Source organism: Anopheles stephensi, chromosome 3, assembly GCF_013141755.1.
Source record: "Anopheles stephensi strain Indian chromosome 3, UCI_ANSTEP_V1.0, whole genome shotgun sequence".
NCBI classification, from domain to species: Eukaryota; Metazoa; Arthropoda; class Insecta; order Diptera; family Culicidae; genus Anopheles; species Anopheles stephensi.
The window spans coordinates 7,202,249-7,223,027 of NC_050203.1; the positions used below are offsets into that span (position 1 = coordinate 7,202,249).

Sequence of the window (20,779 nt, forward strand, 5' to 3'; positions counted from 1 at the left end):
GAAAAGAGAGAATCAAGAAAGTATCCGCGTATGCTTGCACTGATATATTATGATGGCTTTAACTGTACCGAATTCCGAAGAAATGCGATATGGATACAACACTATCCGAATTCCAGAAACTACAATTATAAAGCTTCAGGAAAAAAACCCTAAATTCTGAAAGAAAATGTCCTGGGGTTGCTTACGCCATTCGTTCCTCAGTTCTGATATAGCCGAGATCTTCTGCAACGCTGCGGGTGATCATGCTTCAATTATAACTCGCGATCAAGTATGATCGTGTCCTGTCTCTCTCTCTTGTTATCACATGCTATCCTTGCCTCTAATATACCGAGTTCAATACTAATATTGACAGGACAAGCTCCCAAATTCCCTTCGGCTTGTTGTCATGTTTAAAGGTCCGATAATCTAGAAACAGATTATTGAAGTCAATGAAACCAGAAACGACTGACTAAGAAATGCCCAAGGGACAATATTCTCAACAAATTTAGAACTCAGATATTCCTTCCAAATTCCTTTCAATTACTTACAGCTACATGTGTTGGTTGTCGCAATCGATTAGGACCGGAACCAATTTCAAAACAAAAATCACCTCACGTTCTACATTTCGACCAGCTGCACGTAGCTACACGTCCACAAACACCATGTGGTCGATCTTTCTTCAAAAGCGAGACCCACGACCACGGACCAGCCAAGCGATAAATGAACGTTGGCTGAGGGGGCGCCGTCTCAAAAAACATTTAAAGTGGATCCCAATCATTAGAGAGTAACCCCAATCGATCCTTTCGAGCGCACCACCACACCACGGAAGCAGCAAGCGCAATAAATGATCTTTCCGTTCAAACAACATGAAAAGTGAAGTGAAAGCCCCGAGTCCCCGCGGTCCCTTGCTTCCCTTCTCGCTACCGGAATGCGGTTAGAATGGCTGAATTCACCACCCATCGCACGCGAGTTTGATGGTTTGCATATACATCGCATCCTCATCTCAAGTCCCTTGCTTCTAGTCAATGGGAAACCTAAGACCACGGTGGTGGGCAACCCTTTTGTTTTGGCGTTATTTTTGGACGCTCTTTCATGTTTGGGTCAGCGCGATTGCTTGTTAGTTTCGGCACTACTAAACCTCCTCCCAAATCAGTCACCCCATCCTCCACTCAAAAACTGTGCCACGCCAGCCATGGACAGGAAGAAGGAACACACGAAAAACTCTCACGGGATTATTAGACGACATATACACAGGCGTCATAAAGTAGAATATTGCCTTTCCCAAAAAAAAACAGAAAAGAACAACAGGAACCCCGCACGGAATGTTGAAACGTCTCAATTGCCGGACATCATCAACCGTCGACTCCGAAAAGTGGCAGACTCGGGGTTAATAATACTGCCGCCGCCACATCTCAATCCATTCACCCACCGGCGTAGCATTGGACCGGGTAAGTAGCATTGGAATTTGTGAACCGAAAGCCTTCATGCTCCTGCACCGGTGCTACAATAAATAATTCAAATTCGTTCAACTTTATCCGGCGCGTTGGGCCACCGGGGAGTTGGGGGGGGGATTGGTGGCGCCATTCCGATCCTAACTGCCCAGGAATGTTGTGTCGTACGTGTGTGCACTGAATTTCGGCACCGGAACACGAAGAATTGTTTGGCAAGTCCCAAAGGAGCTTACCGTAAGAAAAAAACTCAGTGAAACAAAATGTGAGCACACATCAGCCAATCGGATAGGCTCGACTGCGAAAGATCCCCAAAAATAGATGGGCTCAATAAAACGAGCCAATGTCAACGGGGCGGGTGTCTGGCTGGGAAGTTTGAAGGAACAATCAGTGGAATGTTACACTCTTTGTGCATCGTCGGTTTTTTTCTGATAGGGGGTTGTCTATTGATTATTGTGTGATCTTTTTGCTGCCCAAGTGCTGCCCGGATATAAAGTGTCCGGATGTGGACCAAATTGACCTACAACCTTTGCTCTCGTCTGGTCTTGGATAAGTTTTGCGCCAAGAGGGTAAGTTCTTATGGGATATTTTGCTTCTCCAACACTTGAAGCTCTTACGCCATTACTAAAATATTACAGGAGATTAGGTTTTGGGAGATGCCCAAAGCTCAACCTATCTTGGGTTAAGGGTCAGTACCGACTACAACCTAGATTTTGGGATTCATTCAAGGGTACTGTGGCAGTCAAATACTAACCAATTTCAGGCCTGATGATAAATATTGAGCAAAGCTTTCCACTCCACTTTTTAGTTCTCGCCCTTCCAGGCTGTTCCAGAGGACGATAATCAATGTGATATTCGGCCATCACTATTGCGCAGCGAATAAGCCTCACCAGGCTCCGCTCTGCTAGTCATGTCATGAAAATGACACCAGACGACCTAGCGCCTAAACTCTTGTTATAGGTACCCATAAGAGTGGCGGGCCTCCATGAGAAGCGATGCTCCATGCTTGATTATGAGCAGTCTAAAGGACTTTTGCTGCAGCCCGCCAGATCGCCAGATAAGTAAGCAAATAAAGTAATATACTCTGATCTGATCATTTTGCAGTTATTTTCAAATTACTTTCACGAGCACCATCGTATGCAACATTCTGCGCATCAGTGTTGCCAGCCCTGCAATTACTGCACTTTTATCGAACGAATTAATCTTGCTGTACAAAATAATAATGCATTACTGCCGAGCGAGCGTGCCAAATTAATGAGAACGCAACTGTCATATAAATAATTCATCATACAATTTACAAAAGTTCCTCCAACGCCCAACCGCTCGCTCCACCCACCTCCACTAGCACCATCGATTCTCGATCAATTGCCGAACCGTATCGGGGACCAGTGCGCGCCTGCATGTGACAGCGAGCGTGTGAGTGAGGGCGTATAAATTTTAAATTCTACGTACGCACTAGGGGCGAACTAAATAGCTAACAAAAGAGCACGGTTCGGAGGCATGAGCCGCCGTTATGGGTGGTGGTAAGGAGTACTAACTGCATAATTTACCACACACTTTATTGCATTATCGATCATGTAGCTCTAGTGTGGTGCATAAAGTATTAAAAGCCACATTTCGCCAATTGCCGGTGCCGACGCGGAGAAAAAGGCCGGCCCTATAGAAATTAGAATTAATCCACCGTGCTCTGCTGCGCTACACGGTTGCTCTATTTGATGTTGGAGTGTATGGAATTTGTATCACTTTGAAGCTTTCAAGGCTTAATAATGCATCGGGTGAAGTGCAGTAATGGTTGGAAAAGCGGCTTAACTAAATGCTAACAGTAATAAAGCTAAGCTGCCTTGGGTGCAATTTCGAACGGAACAGCTTTACTTCGCTCTGTAACTGTGTTTGTCTATACTGTCTGTACTGTGATGCAAATTAAAGAGGTAGAACTGCATCTGGCGACTTGCAGAACAATTTATGCTCGCCCTTCTGTACAAAAGTAAGAAGGAATATTCTTACGAAGGAAATGGAAGCCGCTTAGTCCCCGATTTTTATATCCCTAATGAACGATATATTGTTCAGTGCTCCATCAAACATCCTCCTTAAGAGGGACCACACCGACCGGGTGCATCATCATCATCATCATCATCATCATGTAGAGATGTCGTAATTGTCAACCAAACCATCGTTACATTTGCTGTCTCTCGCGAAAGAACCGCACTATACCGTGGGTACGGAAAGGCCTTAGGATGCCCTGCTCTGCTTTTGTCCTTCTCCGCGTACTGCTTCAAAATGGGGGGAGGGGGGGGGGGGAAATGAAAATCCCTTCCCACAAGATGGGGCAACTGTGGCGCGCAATGGGGGTTGACGATTCTACCCCTTTTTTTCGCTACGTACGGCAAATGTCGCCCAAAGGTGCAATAAGTACCTTTTTCCCACTTCAATCCAATTAGACACACCGACCAAAACGAAAACCCAGCGAAAGTCAACCGAACGCCAACACAAAGCGCACCAAGGCCGCACACCGTGGTGCCGGGGTCGGTGCGCAGGGCCGGCTGGCGGCAAGTGTGTAGTGTTGTTTTCGGTTTTTGCGTGCATGTTTTTGTTCCGCGGAAAAATCATCCACCCATCCATCCATCCATTCTATTGTCAGTTAGACTGCGGTCTGGCGGTCGGGATGGAGGAGCACATGAGCTTCCCTTCCTCATTACCCCATACTTACACGCCTCGAGCGGTGGGATTTATGCGTCTACTAGTCAGCACCACCACTAACGGCAAAGTGCACTAGAAAAGGCAGTCAACTGTGTTTGGACGGTGTGCTTTAAAAGGAAACAGTCGCACGATAGGGAGCCGTGTGCTTCTATTCATTAGTGCAGTCGGGCGCCACCGGCCTCGTTCCTGCTGCTGCTACTGCCAAGCGGATGTCAACCGTCAGGATCAGGGTGGCAAACGAATGCATTTCGAACAGGATTTATGTAGATAGAGAGCGCGAACATTTAAAGCTCATTGTTTGCTGGTTGCAGTTCGGGCGGAGTTGGGAGTTACGGATATGCAGCAAGTATGGAACTTTTCAATGAATTGACTTTTGAAACAGTAAATAAATATAGGGGGTTTGCAGCTCATTTACAAACGCCAGCAGCATTTTTTCATTTCTGTAAAGGACTATTTCAGCACCCCATTAATATTCCAAGTCCGTGAATATGAATTTCAGCTTCATCAAGTGGTATTTCAACAGTGCTGTCAAACGCGAGGCGGCATCATTCTATCATTCTATTCGCAAAAGTTCCTTATCTATATCAAAGCATTAAATTTATATGCTTTATATGAACACGTCGATAAGTTTCTCTTTGTCAGTACAGTCTGGTCGTTGCATGTCTATTACATTATCTGCAAGTCCCTGGGAGATAATAAAAGTTCTTTCCTCACCCTCTGTGGCCATTGCAAATGTACCACGTGCACGTCTAGCGATCTTTATTAATCTGCATTCCCAGCGAACTCACCCAGTCCGGTGGTTTTGCACTGCAGTTCCTCCCTGTCAAGTCGCAAAAAAGTGGCAAACGGTTCACCCCTAGGGTTCCCAGAATGTCTGCCCCCCAAAAACGGTGACGTGGTAGACCAGAAATTATTATACAGTCGGTAACGAACCACCAGTTCTCCACTGAGACAGCGGAAAAGACACGCCAACTTTACACCGTAGAAGTACTGCTACAACTGCTCCCAAGTCTTCGTCCAACCAGTACTGTATGCGAAAAAAAAATGAATTAATGCATGCAGTCGAGAACCCGGTTAACGGTTCCGGGGCCGAAAAATTAAACTGTACGGTACCCAACCAAAAAAGGGACGTCCACCCAAATATTCATTTTCTCCGCACCGGTATTGCAACCTCAAATTGCAAGCCTCACCAACTAGCTGCTATCAGAAAATCGTTCCCTAGACGTTAGTTCTTCAAAAGACACTGCGCTTGTGTAGCGCGACACGCGTGTGGCTTACCTCGGTATGTTGATGAAGTAGCTGACGACCCGCTTGATGTCTTCCGGTTTGATCCGCTCGCGCTTTGTCGTGGCCGGGAAGCAGATGATCGGTCCGCCCCGATTGTCCCGGCCGCCGGACAGCAGTGCGAACCGTTCATTTAGCAGCGGCAATATGTCCAACGCCCTTACCCCGTCCATCGTGTGAAGGTACGTGTCTCTCTATCTCTCTCTATGTTGGTCTAGGTAAGGGTGGCTCCGAACGTCTCGCTAGTTAGCGAATGACCTTTGGGCCCGCCAGCGAACAGATAAGAATTTAATTAATGAGCTCTCCGGCTCGCACTCTGAGTCACAATGGTGTCCTCTAATCCTTGTACGACGAAGATCGAGGATCGAAGGTAATCGAGACAAAAAATGGGGTGTTTTATGTTGGTGTTTTTCGTTGATCGCTGATGGTTATTATCACTGCAATTTGTTGTTGCCTTGGTGTACGGGAAATGGTTACTCTTTCTGTGTTCCCTCACTGTACACTCGCACTCACTCACACACTCATACACACTATATAGTAACCGCTCTTAGTAACGCTAGTAACGCACACTGCCGCGTATGTTTTGACAGTGCGCTTTTCTTTGATCCCTGTGGAGTGTTTTTCTTCGTTTTTCTTTTCTCTTTTTTTTGTCACGGATTTCAAACCAATTCACACACTATCACTGCCCTCGTACGCCAAGGGATGATAACGAATGCGTATAAATCAAGCTGCCTCTGGTTCGCTGATACTTGCTGCTGGCTGATCGTTTTCCTGTGACGCACGGTGGTGCGTAACCATCGTCGCAGACGGTGCTGTTGCTGTTTTGTGTTCGTGTTTCGGTGACTACCACCCTTTCGCTCAACCTCGACCACGCTGCTGCTGCTAGTGCGACCACCATCACCATCACTCCTCCGCATGCTTCTGCACACCGGCTGCTTCAATCTAGCAACCGGAGCCAAGGAACCGGGCACGATCACCATCCTCACCGCCGGCACCGATCGATGACGGCCGGGAGACGGCACAGGTGTCGCCCATACCGATGAGCCGCGGTGTCGCAAACCACAGCAACCACGCCAACGACGATGACGGGATGACGATCCTGCTGCTGCTGCCAAGATCGAACGAGACGGTTTGCATCGTATTGACGCGCGCGGATCGGTTTCCGGTTACTGCCCGTGCCCCTTGGGCGGCGGACGGCGGTTGTGGAGCGCGAGATCCGGTTGCGCAACCGCCTTCAAACCGGGAGAGCAATGGTTGTGTGGGGATTCTTGTGCCTAAGCAGCAACAAACAACAACGCACACGGCCGATTGCGCTTTCTATATTTGAAACACTTTTTCCTTCACTGCACACGATCGCTTCTATCTATTGGTTTGCTTCACTCACTTGATCGCGCACAACACCTGGTGCGTCGTCGTGGGGGAGGGACAGACATGCTGCCATCCCAACCTTTTATTTATTTACACACGCACAAGCAACACGGATCACATATAGGACACAAATAACAAACACACACTCTCACACGGGGGATATGCTGCTAGTGCACAGGTGTACAAAATTAAGAAGCGGCAAAAACACTACAAAGCCACTACTAGGCCACAATATTACGCTTGGAGTTATGTTATTAAACACTGTTCACTTCTGTATATGATGCGGATTATAAGCGATGATCACCATCGGGAAGGGGGTGTTTTGATGGTACCTAAAATAAAGAAAGATCGATATAAAGGCACGCAACATAACGAGGCTAATCGTGTTTTAGCTACACTGATATGTTTGCGCCATTTTTCGTCTGCAGAAGCGATTGGTTTGCAGCACGGATGGTATGGTGTGTATGAGCTAATCCCGTGTGTAATCTCTTATGGTCTGCTAATCCCGATTGCAATTTGCACTTAACACACACGATGCGATTACATTTTCCAGCTTTTATCTGCTACCGAGCACGATGCGTTGATAAATGGAATATCGTAAATTTAAAAACCGGCATACGTGCTTTATCTTGTTTGCCAGAGTACGGTGTGAGTGTTTCGTTGTATCAACATATCCTATCAGGAACAACATTTTCTGTGGAATGTATTTTTTTTTGTTCCTCTGCCTTCATTTTACATATTTTTCCACGCTCATCCGTGCCTGTGGAGTCTGTCGGTGTTCCGTGTCCTCTGCAAGGATATTAAATCGATGGTAATTTTTCGCAAATTTTCGCCCGCAAAACAAATTCCCTTTTTTGCTGTGAGACTTGTAGTAGCAGTGGCGCATCAATTCATCCATAAGTTGTTCCCATGGAAACCGTAATCGTAAATTCCAACCCAACCGGGGTACAGGGAAAAAAAGTACGTCGAAGAAAACACATTATTCAAACGCACACGAGCAGCGAGAGCAACAAAAATGCAATTAAAAACCACTTCTTCACCGTGGCCACGACGACGGATGTTCCGAAAGGGATTCGTCGTTCACATATTCATCGACCGATTTTTCCTTCATGTTGCCTGGCCTTCATTTTGCATGCGGCATTTTTCGATGTATTGGTGTGTGTATTTATACCTTGAAAATCTATGCTTCCGTCTGTGATGTTTGGTCCAATTTTTTCACGCTGTATCTCAGCTCAATTACCTCGGTGGACGAACCACCATACAAACGCACACACACAGCGGCGGGGTGAGTTTTCCTTTGATGGTGAAGAAAAATCACTAAATTAAGGTAAAACTATTGCTTTTCCATAGCCTACTACAACACTGTACCACTACTACTACTACTACTACTACGGAAGAAGGGATTTCTCGTCTGAATTTGATGCTCACGTTCACACGAATAGATAGACGGGGCGGCCCGACCGAAGCAACATAACTCTACGCACGCTTCGCTGATTAGCGACCAGCGCAAACGGTGCATTACTATTGCAGTGTACCGACGAAGAAGGAGAAGAAGGGGAGGAACCAAGCTCATCTTCAGGAAACAGCAGCAGGCATCCGTACATTGGGCGGGCGGAAAATGCAAAACCTCCTACTACCGCCGGGGTGGGAGCATCATCATTATTGAAGCCTAAACCTTTTTCACCTCGCCACTGCAAAAAGGCGATTTTTGTTTCCTTTTTTTCCATTAGTACACGGTTGTTTCACCACACATTTGTTATGCTTTTCCTGTACTGCACACACACACCACACACAGCGTTTTGTTTCACCTAACGAGTGAACTAAACTCTAATCAGTGTTGCTGCTTTACACAAATCGGAACACACGGAACTGTTCGGGTTTTTTTCTTTTTAGTTTTTCGGCGTTCGAATCCGCGGTCTTCCGTCTGCGGTTCGTCGCGATGTTCGTCTGTCTTTTGTGTTGCCTTTGCTAAGGGAGCTAACCAAAACAAAGCCATCATAACAGCAGCGCACGCACACACACACACATAGCAACACCATCAACGCCACTTCGCACTGTTTCCTGTGTGAGTGGGATGCGTGTGTGTGTATACACACAGCATAAATGACAGTTGAAGAAAACGATGAATAAAGATAGTTGTCATCTTGTCGATTTCATTTTTCGTTGTGCTCTTTCTCTCTCTCTCTCTCTCTCTCTCTTGAGTGCGCTCTCTTTCTGTCTCAACCCCAATGTTTCCGTTCGCTTTTTCCGCTTCCTGTTGCCGCGCCGGTGGATGCCAATTTCCGGAATGACGGTTCCATCCACGGGGATCCCCCCATCCCGGTGCGTTTTCTCCTATCCTTGCCTTTGCCGATGCAACGATGCGTGCACTTGTTATGAGACGAGGAACCACACAGCCTCATCTCAACACACTGAACTATTCACCCACTCACTCACTCACTCACCCACCCAACCACAATGTCTGGTCCAAGGTACCAGGCTGCTGTGATCGAAAGATGGAAATTAGTGAAGCGAAACTGCCCGCAGACGAAGGATTCCCGTTTTTAACCACCGCAACACGGGCAACATGCTATGATGAGCATGTAACAGGCAAAACACAACCTTCGAGGAGCAGTTTACTGCTCCATATTGCACTATTGGAGCAGCTCACACCTTTCTTACATGCATGCGCGCACACACACACACACTTACACAAACACCAACACTAAACAGAGAAGCCGCTAAAAGAAACCAAGAAACGCACTAAACAACTTATCTTATGCTGTTTTCTACCATTCATTCTTCATTTTTTTCCACGAGAGATTCTTTCAATCATCTCTCTCTACCACACACACACACATACACTCTTTAACAAAAACGGCGTTCTTGATCTCGTTACTTTTGTTTGTGTGTGCATGATTTCTGATCTCTTCTCGTTCGATCTGCGGACCGTTTTTATTCCCAGTCAAAATAATCGACCAAGAAAACGGACCGAAATAGCCCCCTCTCTTTCTCGCTTTTTCCCACACACGCACACAAGTGCTCTCTTTCCGTTTTCTCTTTCTATCGCGTGAGACGCATATTCGTTTTATGATCGCTCTCCTTCTTGCTTTTCTTTTACCGCACACACACTCTCTCTCTCTCTCATTCTCTTCCTTTCACGGATGGATGGCACTATGTGTGTGTTGGTGTGCATGTATAATGTCGAAACATTATGCTCGAAGAAACACACTTCCGATGATGGCGAAAAATCTGATTGAATTGGAATGGCAGGAATTAAATCCTTTGCGGTGTGTTTAGCTGTGATTTTTCTTCTCTCTCTTCTTGTCGGCCAATACCGGCCATACTGCTGGTTAGGAATTTCCTTATGTTTTGTTTTACGGTTCGGTATGGTGTCGGGTGCGATTTTTTTTTGCACACATTATCCTCACACCTTCTTCCTTCGCTAGCATCCTCTTTCTTCCACCCCCGTACATACACACTCACACATACTACAAACCACAACAGAATGACGGCTGCGAATGTCTTCTGCACACGAAAAATGCAAACGCATTCATCAAAAGTTTTACTTCCGACTGGCTTCCTGGATTAGCAGCGAAATATTTTACACCTCTATGAATCACACGATGCACCATTCTATAACTAACAAGCAATATGGATAAAAATGTCAAAATTACACACAGGGATAGGTTTTTTTGTTCTTCAACGCACTGCTGCGACTGCCTCCCGTTCAACTCATGTTTGTTGTTGCAGACCGTAGTTGGCAGCCCGAAATGGTCATTACGATCGATCCGGGGTGTTGGGACTTCTGCGTCGCTTTCACCCGGGTCGAGTCGGCGGGGGTGCACACGCAAAACTGTACGCAGACGGGACGGGACTCCTTCTGCGGTATTTCAAAATTGATTTGCTTCGGCAACAATCACGCGGACGCTGATGATCGAGCAATATATTCAATCAGCACACAACGCTAGCTGTGTCGCACACACAGACAGAACACGGGAAACAGGGCCAAACGATACGAACGCAAAATGTTTCGACACGGGAAAAACTACACTGATGGTCGTCGCTGCCGTCGCAGGAGAAAATGTACGCGTTTTCCGCGAAAACGTTGTTGGGCCTTTGGCTGATGGCAAGAGCTAGAGTGAGAGCTTGCGAGAGAGAGCTAGCGAGAGAGAGTGAAGGATCCATGTTGGATGACACTTTAGCAAGTGAACACACTGTGCTGAGGCAGTGGTCGTTTGAATCCCTTCACAAAATGAACATTTTTTATTTCTTAAAAATGCAACCATTGTACCATTTGGCTCATAAAATAAAAAGAATTATTTGCGCATAATTTTATAACAATTGCTCAACACATTTACGGCTTTTTTACTTGAAAATTGAAACCCGAAACCGGTTCACGGTTTTAGATCGTTTTCAAGAGCATCCATCTATATAAACCTTGGTCACAGCAGCTGTCAAATGTGTTGTTTGGCAAAACAAAACACAACTGCTGCCAAGTACAGTTTGAAAATACGTTGTGAGCGTCCTGCATCAAATTTTCCTCTTCAGTTCACCACAAAATGGCAATTAATCCCGAAAAGGAGGAGTACGAGCTGCAGTACTTTAACTTCTCGTCGGAAGAACTAGTGGCGCAAAGTAAGTCACCATTCAAATCATCATCTTCAAATGCATTCACAACACAAACTTCTTTGTCTTCGCCTCCTTCACAGACATACAAATGGTACAATCGCTGCTTAACAAATCACTCACCGTCTTCACGGAACAGTTGATCCAGAAGCAAAAGATCCCGGACGATCCCGCCACACGGCTGCGTGCCGGCTGCAACAAAACCGCCATCGCCATCTACAACGATTGTTTGCCGGCGATGAACAACCTGAACGCGCTTTATCGGAAAACCTTTGTCATACCGGACAACGTGTTGATACCGACGGACCTGTTACATACGCGCGGATACACGGAGGAGCTGGAGAAAAGTTTAGAGCAAGAGGTACAGACGGCCAAAGACGCCGTCATGCAAGGGGCCGTCTTCCTGGCCTCGCTAGAGGCCGAACTCGAGCTGCACCGAGAGCTGGAAGCGTGCTACGAAGCGGAAGAGGAAATAATTGAACAGTTGAAAGATTTCCAGGAGGAAGAGATCGATCCGGACGATGTGTCGGATCTGGTGAAGCGATTAGAAATAGCCGGTATCGTTGTGGATGGTAACGCACAAGAGAGCATCGTAGAGCTTGATAATTTTTTATTACAAAAATAATAGAAAGCATATGCTGCTTGATTGTTTCCCTATAGCAACCCTCTGACCGGCAGTGTGTGTGTGTGTACGTAAATCGTAAATCTGTTTAACACTTTTTTCTTCCCACAAAACTTCGAGAGGTCACAATGTGTATCGATATCGATCGAAAGGAGCGTGATAATACAAACTCGGTAACAAATAGGTGATAAAAACAAACGAAACAAACCACTAGCAAAGAAAAACCAGTCCCCCGCCGCTATCCCCGCAAATTGCACTTTTACAGTCCCGGTGCGACCACGTTGAGGAATTTCATGAAAATTTCCACCCCGATGAAGCAGGCCGCGTTGGCCGGGAACGCTCGCAGCATTACAGGCGTCACACCCTTGTACAGCGCCAGCGGACCTTCGCGGCGCATCAGCTCCCGGAACACGTCCCTTATTCCGTTCGGGTACGTGCCTTCCGGTGCCGTCTGCAGTCTCGATTTCAACACATCGGCCGGCATTCCAATCGCCCAGTTAGCGATTCCAGCCATACCACCGGCAAAGATCGTCCCCAGCAGTCCAATCGATGCGTCCTTCTTTTCACCCGCCTTCGGTGCCAGCGCCCGCTGGATGTACTCGTACGTGAGGAAATACATGCCGGACGCAGGGACATCGCGCAGCAACGTCGCAAAGGCGCCCTTGTAGATGCTACGCATTCCACCCTCGGCGTACAGCTGCTTGGCGCAGTCCACCATACCGTTGTACTTCTGGGGTGAATTGCCACCCTGCTGGATCTGCAGCAGACACTTGATACGCTCACCCGGCGCCATGACGGTGGTCGTGAAGATGCCCGAAAATGCACCGGCCGCAAAGAGCTGCGTGTAATTCAGCTCCTCGTCGGGAGTTTTCTGCTGCAACCGCTTACCCAACCCGAACCCGAAGAAGCTGACCGCGAAAATCGGTGCCACACCCGTGATCGGTGCCGACATGCCTTTGTACAGTCCCCGGAACCCTTCCCGGGCGATCGTTTTCTTCGCACAGTCCAGCGTTCCGGCGTACAGGGGTGCTTGGCCAGCGGCGGGCAAGGGCATCGTTTGGAGGCGCACCTTGATCGTGTCGAGCGGATGGCCGGCCAGCACCGTACAAATGCCACCGAACCCACCGGACAGGAAATACTTGATCGGACTCTTGTTCTCTGACATCGTGGCGCTGCCTGTGCTGATCCTTTCCCTTTTCGGCTACTATCCGGGTACGTGGGGGAGTGCGTATGCGTATGCGTGTGTGTGTGTGTGTGTGAGTGCGGCCGTTTGTGTGATGTAAACGAACGCAATCGACGGCAAACAATGGACCGTACTGTTGTGAGGTAAACGTTTTACGCACCGCAACAAAAACGTAACTCAAAACCAAACGAAAAAACTTAACGCACCGGGACGGCAATGGCTGTTGCGCTTCGTAACGTCGATATCTCACTGATGGTTCGCGTAAATATCACCGTGATATGCGGGAGGGACAAGGATTAACCAGTCTCTGCCTATTCCGTCCCGGGTTCAAAGTACGGCCAGATAACCAAAATATTATGACATTTTAGCGTGTGACGTCGACGGTCCGCACAGTGGGTCGTTCGAGCGGACAGGAAGATGTAAATACGCTTTTTAGTACCGAACGGCCGTTGTACTAAAAATCTAGTGAGCGCGGGAATTTGAAATTTGAAATTGAGTGGTCTTCGTTTATCTTCGCTAACATTTATACTATCCTGTACAGTAAAGGAAAGCGTACATTGCTTGATAGTGCGAATGAAGACTTGTTTAAACCGCAGGAGGGCATTTTCGGAACAGGTCTACTCGTCTAATTTCTCACGCAAGCATTCAACTGGATAAAAGACGAGGAGGGTTTTTAAACCACCCAACCCAGACCGAAAATCGTCTGCAGGAAAAGATCCTTTTTCGAAGTTGTAACAATAAATCCTTCCTCAGCAATGCTCCTTCCTAACGGTTAACGATTTTCGACATCACAAGTTACAAACATATCCAGCCGGGCGCTAACTACCACTTTATTCGCAATGCTAATCTCACAAACCAAACTCTGCCCCGATAACTTATCGAATGCACAGCACTTCATAGTCGGTCACGCTCACCTCGGCGCCGTCGAACGGCAGATAGCAGCAACCGTGCGACGGGTGAATCTTGCCGGGCGTTTGCGATCCACCGTGGATCGCACGGCCCATGTACAGCGATTCACCGTCGGCCGTTTCGCCTATCTTCATGGCCGACTCCGGTACGCTACCGCCCGTTGCGTACTCCCACACGAACGCACCGTAGCGCAGCACTTCAAAGTCTTCCTTGAGGACCTCCTCGCCACCGTGACACACGAAGGCCACATTCTTGGTCGGGATCACCTTGGCCGGTATCATATCACCTTCGTGGAAGGCACGGCCGACGTAGATTACCTCACCGTCGCAATCGACACCGGCACGGACCATGTTCGGGGGAAACGGTCCATTGATGTTGCAGTATTGCCAGCAGCCCGCTACAAAAGAGAGATCGGTTCAGTTCCCATTAGTGCACCTTTGTTGAACTACACAGAAGGATTAGCGATTTGTACAGGAAGGAAGCTAAATCCCGCATTGGGCGGTGTTAGTGTTAGTTAGTAAGTACATTCGGAGACGTTAAGAGCCATGAGGCGGACAGGGTGGACGGAAGGATGGTACGGAGGTGGTTAGTAGTACCAGAAGCCGTTAAAAGAAGCGACAGTGTGGTTTGTGTGGGCAACGCTTATCTTTGTGACCGATTTTATCACGTACCGAATTCGTTCGGTACGCTTGCCCCATAAGACGGTGGCTTAACCGTTTCGCAGCACACGGACGGCGAGCTGGAAGAATCGGAAGATGAGCTGGATGTTCGAGCGACCCCAGCAAACGGTGCCGGGGGAGCTTCGGCTGGGTTGTACGATAAGTCCGATGGATTAGACAAGTAATCGGGATGAAATCCGTAATGTGGATAACCTGAGGAAATTGCGACATTTTAGGGCAGGGATTGACTGATCCTCCAACAAAAAAAAAAAAAACGGCGCATGATCTGTATTTTTAGCCCGCTTTATCTAAGTCAGTCGGACACGGGGCCAAGGGAGGGACGGCAGGACAGAACACAGATTAACAAGATAGCACCAAGTTCCGATGAAAGATTTGACAAAACGAATAACTTATCTAATCCCTTATCGGCACCAGTTGATGGGGCGAAACCGATGACCGAACTTGGGGAATTTAAGGAGCAATATAATATTTCAAAAACTTTGCTTTAACTATTGACATACTTTATCTTTTCCCGATAAAGTTATTACACTTTCGGGCTGTAAAATTATCCACAACACAACCATTCTCTTATCACACCGATTTTCTTCGAGAGCAGAAGCATTAGTTTACACTTTGCCTTGTTCGTTCTTGCTCCTGCTCAGTTTTCTGTTGTATCAGCTGGCCCCGGTGCTGAGGTAAGGCGGGGAGGCCTTCCTGGCCAACAAACACGCACACGCGAGACGTTCAGCTAACAATCGCACAGGAGAAGATGATGGGATATCACTTACCTCCGCTCATGATGATGCACTTGCCTTGGCGAAGGTCTTGACGAAGGAAACCGCGAGAGCTTTTTTTTTGAGGGGTAAACGTCTACACGCGACACAACGCGTCCAACAACAGCGGATCGGTTGATGGTCAAAGGTACTGTAAGCTGGCAACACCTTGCCGCACATCCATTTATTTGAACGTCTTAACTAAGAAGCTAGACGACGGGCACCGTTCGGTGCACGTTATCGCGAAGATAACTTTATCAGTACGATTTCTTTTCTGGGTGGCTTTCGTTTTTTGCAACCGGATGGAACTCACACAACAATCCAGGGCGAATGGTTTGATTGAAAAGTGCATACAAAACCGGAAGCTTTCCTGTTGCAATGGTTGAACGATATGGTGCAAAAGAAAAAAAAGAGTTTGAAACAGGATTAGGGCGGTACGGCGAGTCATCTTGCTCGTAGACATCGAGGTGACTCATGTTTGTTCATCACAGTATTGGTTTTCCTCCCCCCCCCCCCTCCCGGGGGGTGGGTTCTAACTCCACGACAACTCACGGAAACAAACAGCTGCCTTTAAAAGCCCCAAAAAAAACAAAACACCCGCTTCAATCAACAAAAGAGGAACCCCACATCTAGAACAATCGGTTCGCTATCTTCACCTACTGAAGAGCATGTACGTTTACGTGGCCCCACGTACACAGGGACAAACAGCTACAGCGTGTGATAACTGTACGCAACTGTACCTCATCATCACATACCTACAGCTTTCTTCATCGCTTTGATTGGCCAAAATGCAACCCGAAAATCTTCATCTCATCATCGTATCTTCCGACACAGCCTTCGCTCATATTCGGATGCTGCTAAATAGCAATAAAGCAAAACACTGGACCTTCTCTTTTCGCCTAAATAGCCATGTTTAAATAGATTCCTTGTGTACATAAGAGTTGCGCGCCGTCCGTACAGGCTGCCGTTTACCGTTCGCACAGCACCTCGTAGGTCGGGACGGACACTTCCGAACCACCGTACGGGATGTAGATGCAGCTGTGCGAACACTGCACCTTGCCGATCGTTTGCGAACCCTCGTGATAGGCGCGGCCCACGTACAGCGGTTCCCCGTCGGACGTGTGGCCACCGACGACGGCACCCATCGGTACCTGGCCCGAGGAAGCCGTATCCCAGATCAGCTGCTTGTGCACCAACACCTCCACCTGGTCGACGAACGTTTCCAGCCCACCGTGCGCAACGTACGCCGCGTTCTTGTCCGGTATCACTTTGGCCGGCAGCAGATCGCCCGCGTGATGTGCCCGTCCGACGAAGATCTGCGCACCGTCGCTATCTACACCGCCGGGTACCATGTGCGGTGGGTACGGTCCGTGCACGCTAGCCGGAATCCATGAGGTGGCTAAAACGAAAGGAAGCATTGATTGGTAGGCTTTATGCTCCTCTTCCAACTACTACTCCCAGTCCAACCCTACCCATTGTTTTCTGTTGGTTGGAGTTTAGTAAACACTACACCACACTGTACAGGCCGACACTTGACACTCTCTCCGGGGGCGTTCGATTACGATCACTAGTCGAACCGGGAATGGTGGAAAAATGTTTATATAGAGCCCTTTTTATCTCGTGCGGCCGTTTAAGCGACAGAAACAATAGTGTGTGTGAGTGTGAGATTGCTGCACACAAAGCAAAGTGTCGTTGGGCAAACAAGCAGGTATGCGAGACACTTACGCGACGGCCCTCCATCGCATCGACCATCGGTGAGCGAGGGTGAGCGAGATGGATGTGGATGGCCACATTGGTTATCACCAGCGGAGGAAACCACCAGGAAGGAACCGTGTTAGTGCCGGTGAAGAATCGGCGGGCTTCAAGATGCACCTTACACACATTAGTAACCCACTTTTGTCCGTGTTTTCGTGACATACACCACAGAGTCGTCGAGTCATACGTACCTTCAGTATCGGCAAGGTTTGTCGATACGAAACCCATTTATCGGTGACGATCGACACCCGTTCGTTACTCAACTAATGCCACTTCCTCCGATAACACCCAAGCTAATATTATAAACGATGCCACGCTTTCGGACGCACCTGGAATCTAATCTCCAACACACTCAATCGCTCACCGAGATTTCACTTTCAATAAATTTTCCTCCCTTTATTACTCACGTTTTATACCTTGAACCCACCAGCGTAGCATAGAGCCCGAGGGTTGGGTGGTGCTTATTCGCAACACGCCTTTACTCTAGCTGTAGCGCCCATTCATCGCCTTCCATTGCGATCTCTCCGCCGATCTGCTCTGCTCTGCTCTGATTTATAAATGTATGTAATGCATGTCTTTGCTTTATGAACCGCTTCTGGCCACATTATATAGGGTTTGCTTGTTCAAGAATCAAGAATACATGTATATAGGGAGTGTGTGTGTGTGTACGCGTGAGTGGATCCTTTTCCCCATTTTGTACGATCAACACGTACGTATATGCTAGGTTAGACTCACCATGGCCGCCATCTTTGTTACTACATATACTTGCTTCCCCAGATAAATTCTCTCTATCATTCCCGCAGCTACTACTGTGGGGTTTCTGTCCGCTGCTGCTTTTTGTTTTTATTTTAAATGCTTCATTTCGCTTTCATTTCCCTATATATAATTTTGTGTAACCAGCAATACTTGCTCTTTTTAGTCGAGTTACGGGCGCTTTAACTTAATTCGTGGTGATTATTTGCTCATAAACGGGAACCTACGGATGTCACTAGAAGCTTACAGTGAATTCAAGATTTGACAGCAGAAGCTCTTGAGAAGGCATTTCAATCCTGGAAATTGGGACCATCCATAAGGTTAAGATCACTTGCGTCTAACGACTTAAAAGATAAGAACAAATGTTACAACGTTTTGATAAACTGGACAGCATTTGTAATATTATCCCAAAAATACTGTAATAAAAAAAGGACAAGGAAACAACCACCATGAATTATGCTAAAAACCACCCAAGTTTCGACCTATGCGAAGATTGACTCGGCGCGAACTGGGAAACAGCAGCTTCTCTATTTATTCTCTTGTTTCCTGTCGTTTTGGCATACTGTATATATATATAATGTATATATATATTATAAAGCACACTAACTAGACCCCTTTCTCTCTAGTACCAGTACCTGTTCAGTATGTTACTCGCCTGTTCAGTATGTTGTCTGTTGCTTCCTTTTAAAAGTGTGGTATGTGCATCATTACCGCCCAATCCTTCCGATGAGGGAATCAAAAACGTTAGCCGTTCCTTGTACTTGTACTTCCCACTAGACGTGTAGTAGTTTGTATATGTTAACAACAATATTGCACACAACGTGCTTTTCTCGCGGCATACGTGCCATATGCGCGCGGTGTCGAAGATATATTTAAATGTGTGTGTGTGCTTGAGATGATGAGAGCTTTTCTGTCTATCCTTTTGCTGTGTCAGAGCGTTGAAAAAGGACCACATAAACATCGATTAGATCGCCAAATCTGATGGCATTGCGAGCGACTTGTTTGTCCGCTTCAAACTTTAAAGCTGCCCTCTTTAAACTATCTTTCTCTCTCTCTCTCTCTCTCTCTCTCTCTCTCTCTCTCTCTCTCTCTCTTTCCATCTGACTCTCTGCCTCTCAGATAGAAACTTTGGATCTGGATGACTTTCTTTTAATACAGAAAACAAACAAAACGATGATTTGACGAAAGAGATACAGGGTTGCTCAGGCCAGTTCAACAACGTAGCAGAAAAGCTTAAAAATATTGCAACATAAAAATTAAAAATTTAACATTCTTTGCTTTAAACGTTTATTGACGTGTTAATATGAAAATTATATAAAGTAATGGAGTTAACGATTAAAAATTAAAAAATAATAGTTAATATTAAAACTATTAGGAATTCTCAATTGCCGAGTTGAGATTTTACAAGGTTGAACAGGCCTGAGAAACCTTGTATTGACCTCTTTGCTGGTTCTCGGCGGCTGGCTCAATCTCTTCGGCAGACACACCACGCACTATCAATACACCATATTAATTACCATGATGAATGCCACAGTGACGGAATCGTTAGCAGTGGAGTAGTCACCCATCCTTCCCTTTGCGTGGCGTGAGTGGCTTTTGAGTTGTGTTGGGTGTAAAGTACATTTTGTGTTCCATTTGTTCTGTAGCGTCATGGCAGGATTATTGTACTGTAATTCTCGTTCTACCCTCTGCTCATCTGTGTAGTAATATTGTAGCCATCTAGTCATTTTCTAGACACACACATATATGGTTGTAACTGCGAGACATTTTGCAATTTTCCGGGTGTGTGTTTCAGTACCGTTTTGGTTTTGTTTTTCTTCTTCGATTTGAACGCACTATTTAGTGCAAGCGTGTAATTGATTTGCTTTTGCTCAGAGCTGCGGGTTTCCATTTACAGGTGGAGAAATGGTTACAAATTACGAACAAGAGAAGAGAAAGAATGTGCATGCTAGGAAGGGCTCAAGACGAGTAACGCGATTGCATCATGCGTTCACAGCATCATCATCTTCATCATCGGAAACACACAAAATATTTAAAACGGCTTCCCTACCCCCGGAAACACACGGAATAGAATCGAAAGCTTACACAACAAACCAAGCTTACCGTGAAGAACCAAGCCAACGGAACGGTTGTTCAAAGAGGGGGGGGGGGAGGTTCGACTACTCTTAGTATCCCATTGCTCTACTGTGGGCACTACTACTACTACTCCGCTGCCTTACTGATACTCATCATCACTGGACAGTAGCATCGTTTTCTCATTGTAGTTTTGGCTGATAGTCGACACCTTCTGCGGTACGACGCCTGCGCCGGGCATAAACTTTCGCTGGCTGCCAAGCGTCGGTGGGGCAATGTAGCTTCCGCCGTGTGCTCCGCCGGCCCCACCACCAGCTCCATTGCCGTTGTACGATCCCGTCGTCGCTGCACCGCTGCCCACACCGTGGCTCTGACCCGTTAGCTGATGGCTCGGATCGTCCGGATCGTACGAGGACACACGGATGCCTCGCGGGTTTTTGCCACCTGAAAGAAAGCGTACGAACAGAAACAGAAGGCTTTTCGGTTAGATTCGTAACAGCAAATAAATTTATATATTTTTTTTTGTTTTGAGGAGAGCATAGAACGTAAGACGTACATGGCTAAAGGCTACACAACGACATATTATTGGTAGCAACAGGGCGTAGTGAACAATAGAGAAAAGACGCGTACGCGGGCATTAAATCATGCTAAAACCGTATAAACGAGAA

The 20,779-nt window shown here is 47.0% G+C and overlaps 5 protein-coding genes across 21 annotated transcripts in view; 1 reads left to right on the forward strand and 4 right to left on the reverse strand.

Annotated features, from left to right (window-relative positions):
* The window catches only part of LOC118510448 (triple functional domain protein), a 59,102-nt gene extending 48,225 nt beyond the window's left edge, over window positions 1-10,877 (reverse strand). Inside the window, exons 1-2 of one of the 6 annotated variants that reach the window (XM_036052244.1) lie at window positions 10,437-10,871; window positions 5,403-7,108 (exon numbers count right to left, since the gene is read on the reverse strand). In XM_036052244.1, coding sequence (XP_035908137.1) covers window positions 5,403-5,581 — 179 coding nt within the window. In that variant the 5' untranslated portion in view covers window positions 5,582-7,108; window positions 10,437-10,871. Of the gene's footprint in view, window positions 1-5,402; window positions 7,109-8,204; window positions 8,758-10,436 lie in introns of those variants that run through there. The other 5 variants (XM_036052245.1, XM_036052249.1, XM_036052246.1 and 2 more) reach the window with 5 other exon arrangements.
* Window positions 10,878-11,221: 344 nt separating this feature from the next.
* Window positions 11,222-12,189, forward strand: LOC118510452. Its single transcript, XM_036052269.1, has 2 exons — window positions 11,222-11,393; window positions 11,468-12,189. Exons 1-2 carry the CDS (start codon window positions 11,318-11,320, stop codon window positions 12,007-12,009), a joined length of 618 nt encoding a protein of 205 aa, XP_035908162.1. The 5' UTR covers window positions 11,222-11,317; the 3' UTR covers window positions 12,010-12,189.
* Window positions 11,978-13,853, reverse strand: LOC118510451 (congested-like trachea protein). Its single transcript, XM_036052267.1, has one exon. It carries the CDS (start codon window positions 13,169-13,171, stop codon window positions 12,266-12,268), a length of 906 nt encoding a protein of 301 aa, XP_035908160.1. The 5' UTR covers window positions 13,172-13,853; the 3' UTR covers window positions 11,978-12,265.
* A 131-nt stretch (window positions 13,854-13,984) lies between these two features.
* LOC118514324 lies at window positions 13,985-17,145 on the reverse strand. Its single transcript, XM_036061109.1, has 4 exons — window positions 17,003-17,145; window positions 16,501-16,929; window positions 14,770-14,970; window positions 13,985-14,495 (listed from the first exon to the last, which is right to left on the reverse strand). Exons 1-4 carry the CDS (start codon window positions 17,004-17,006, stop codon window positions 14,065-14,067), a joined length of 1,065 nt encoding a protein of 354 aa, XP_035917002.1. The 5' UTR covers window positions 17,007-17,145; the 3' UTR covers window positions 13,985-14,064.
* Window positions 17,146-17,647: 502 nt separating this feature from the next.
* Window positions 17,648-20,779, reverse strand: part of LOC118510449 (transmembrane protein 184B) — a 29,258-nt gene continuing 26,126 nt past the window's right edge. For 11 of the 12 annotated variants that reach the window (XM_036052252.1, XM_036052250.1, XM_036052262.1 and 8 more), the window contains one exon: window positions 17,661-20,555. In XM_036052252.1, coding sequence (XP_035908145.1) covers window positions 20,254-20,555 — 302 coding nt within the window. In that variant the 3' untranslated portion in view covers window positions 17,661-20,253. Of the gene's footprint in view, window positions 20,556-20,779 lie in introns of all 12 variants that reach the window. The other variant, XM_036052253.1, reaches the window with a different exon arrangement.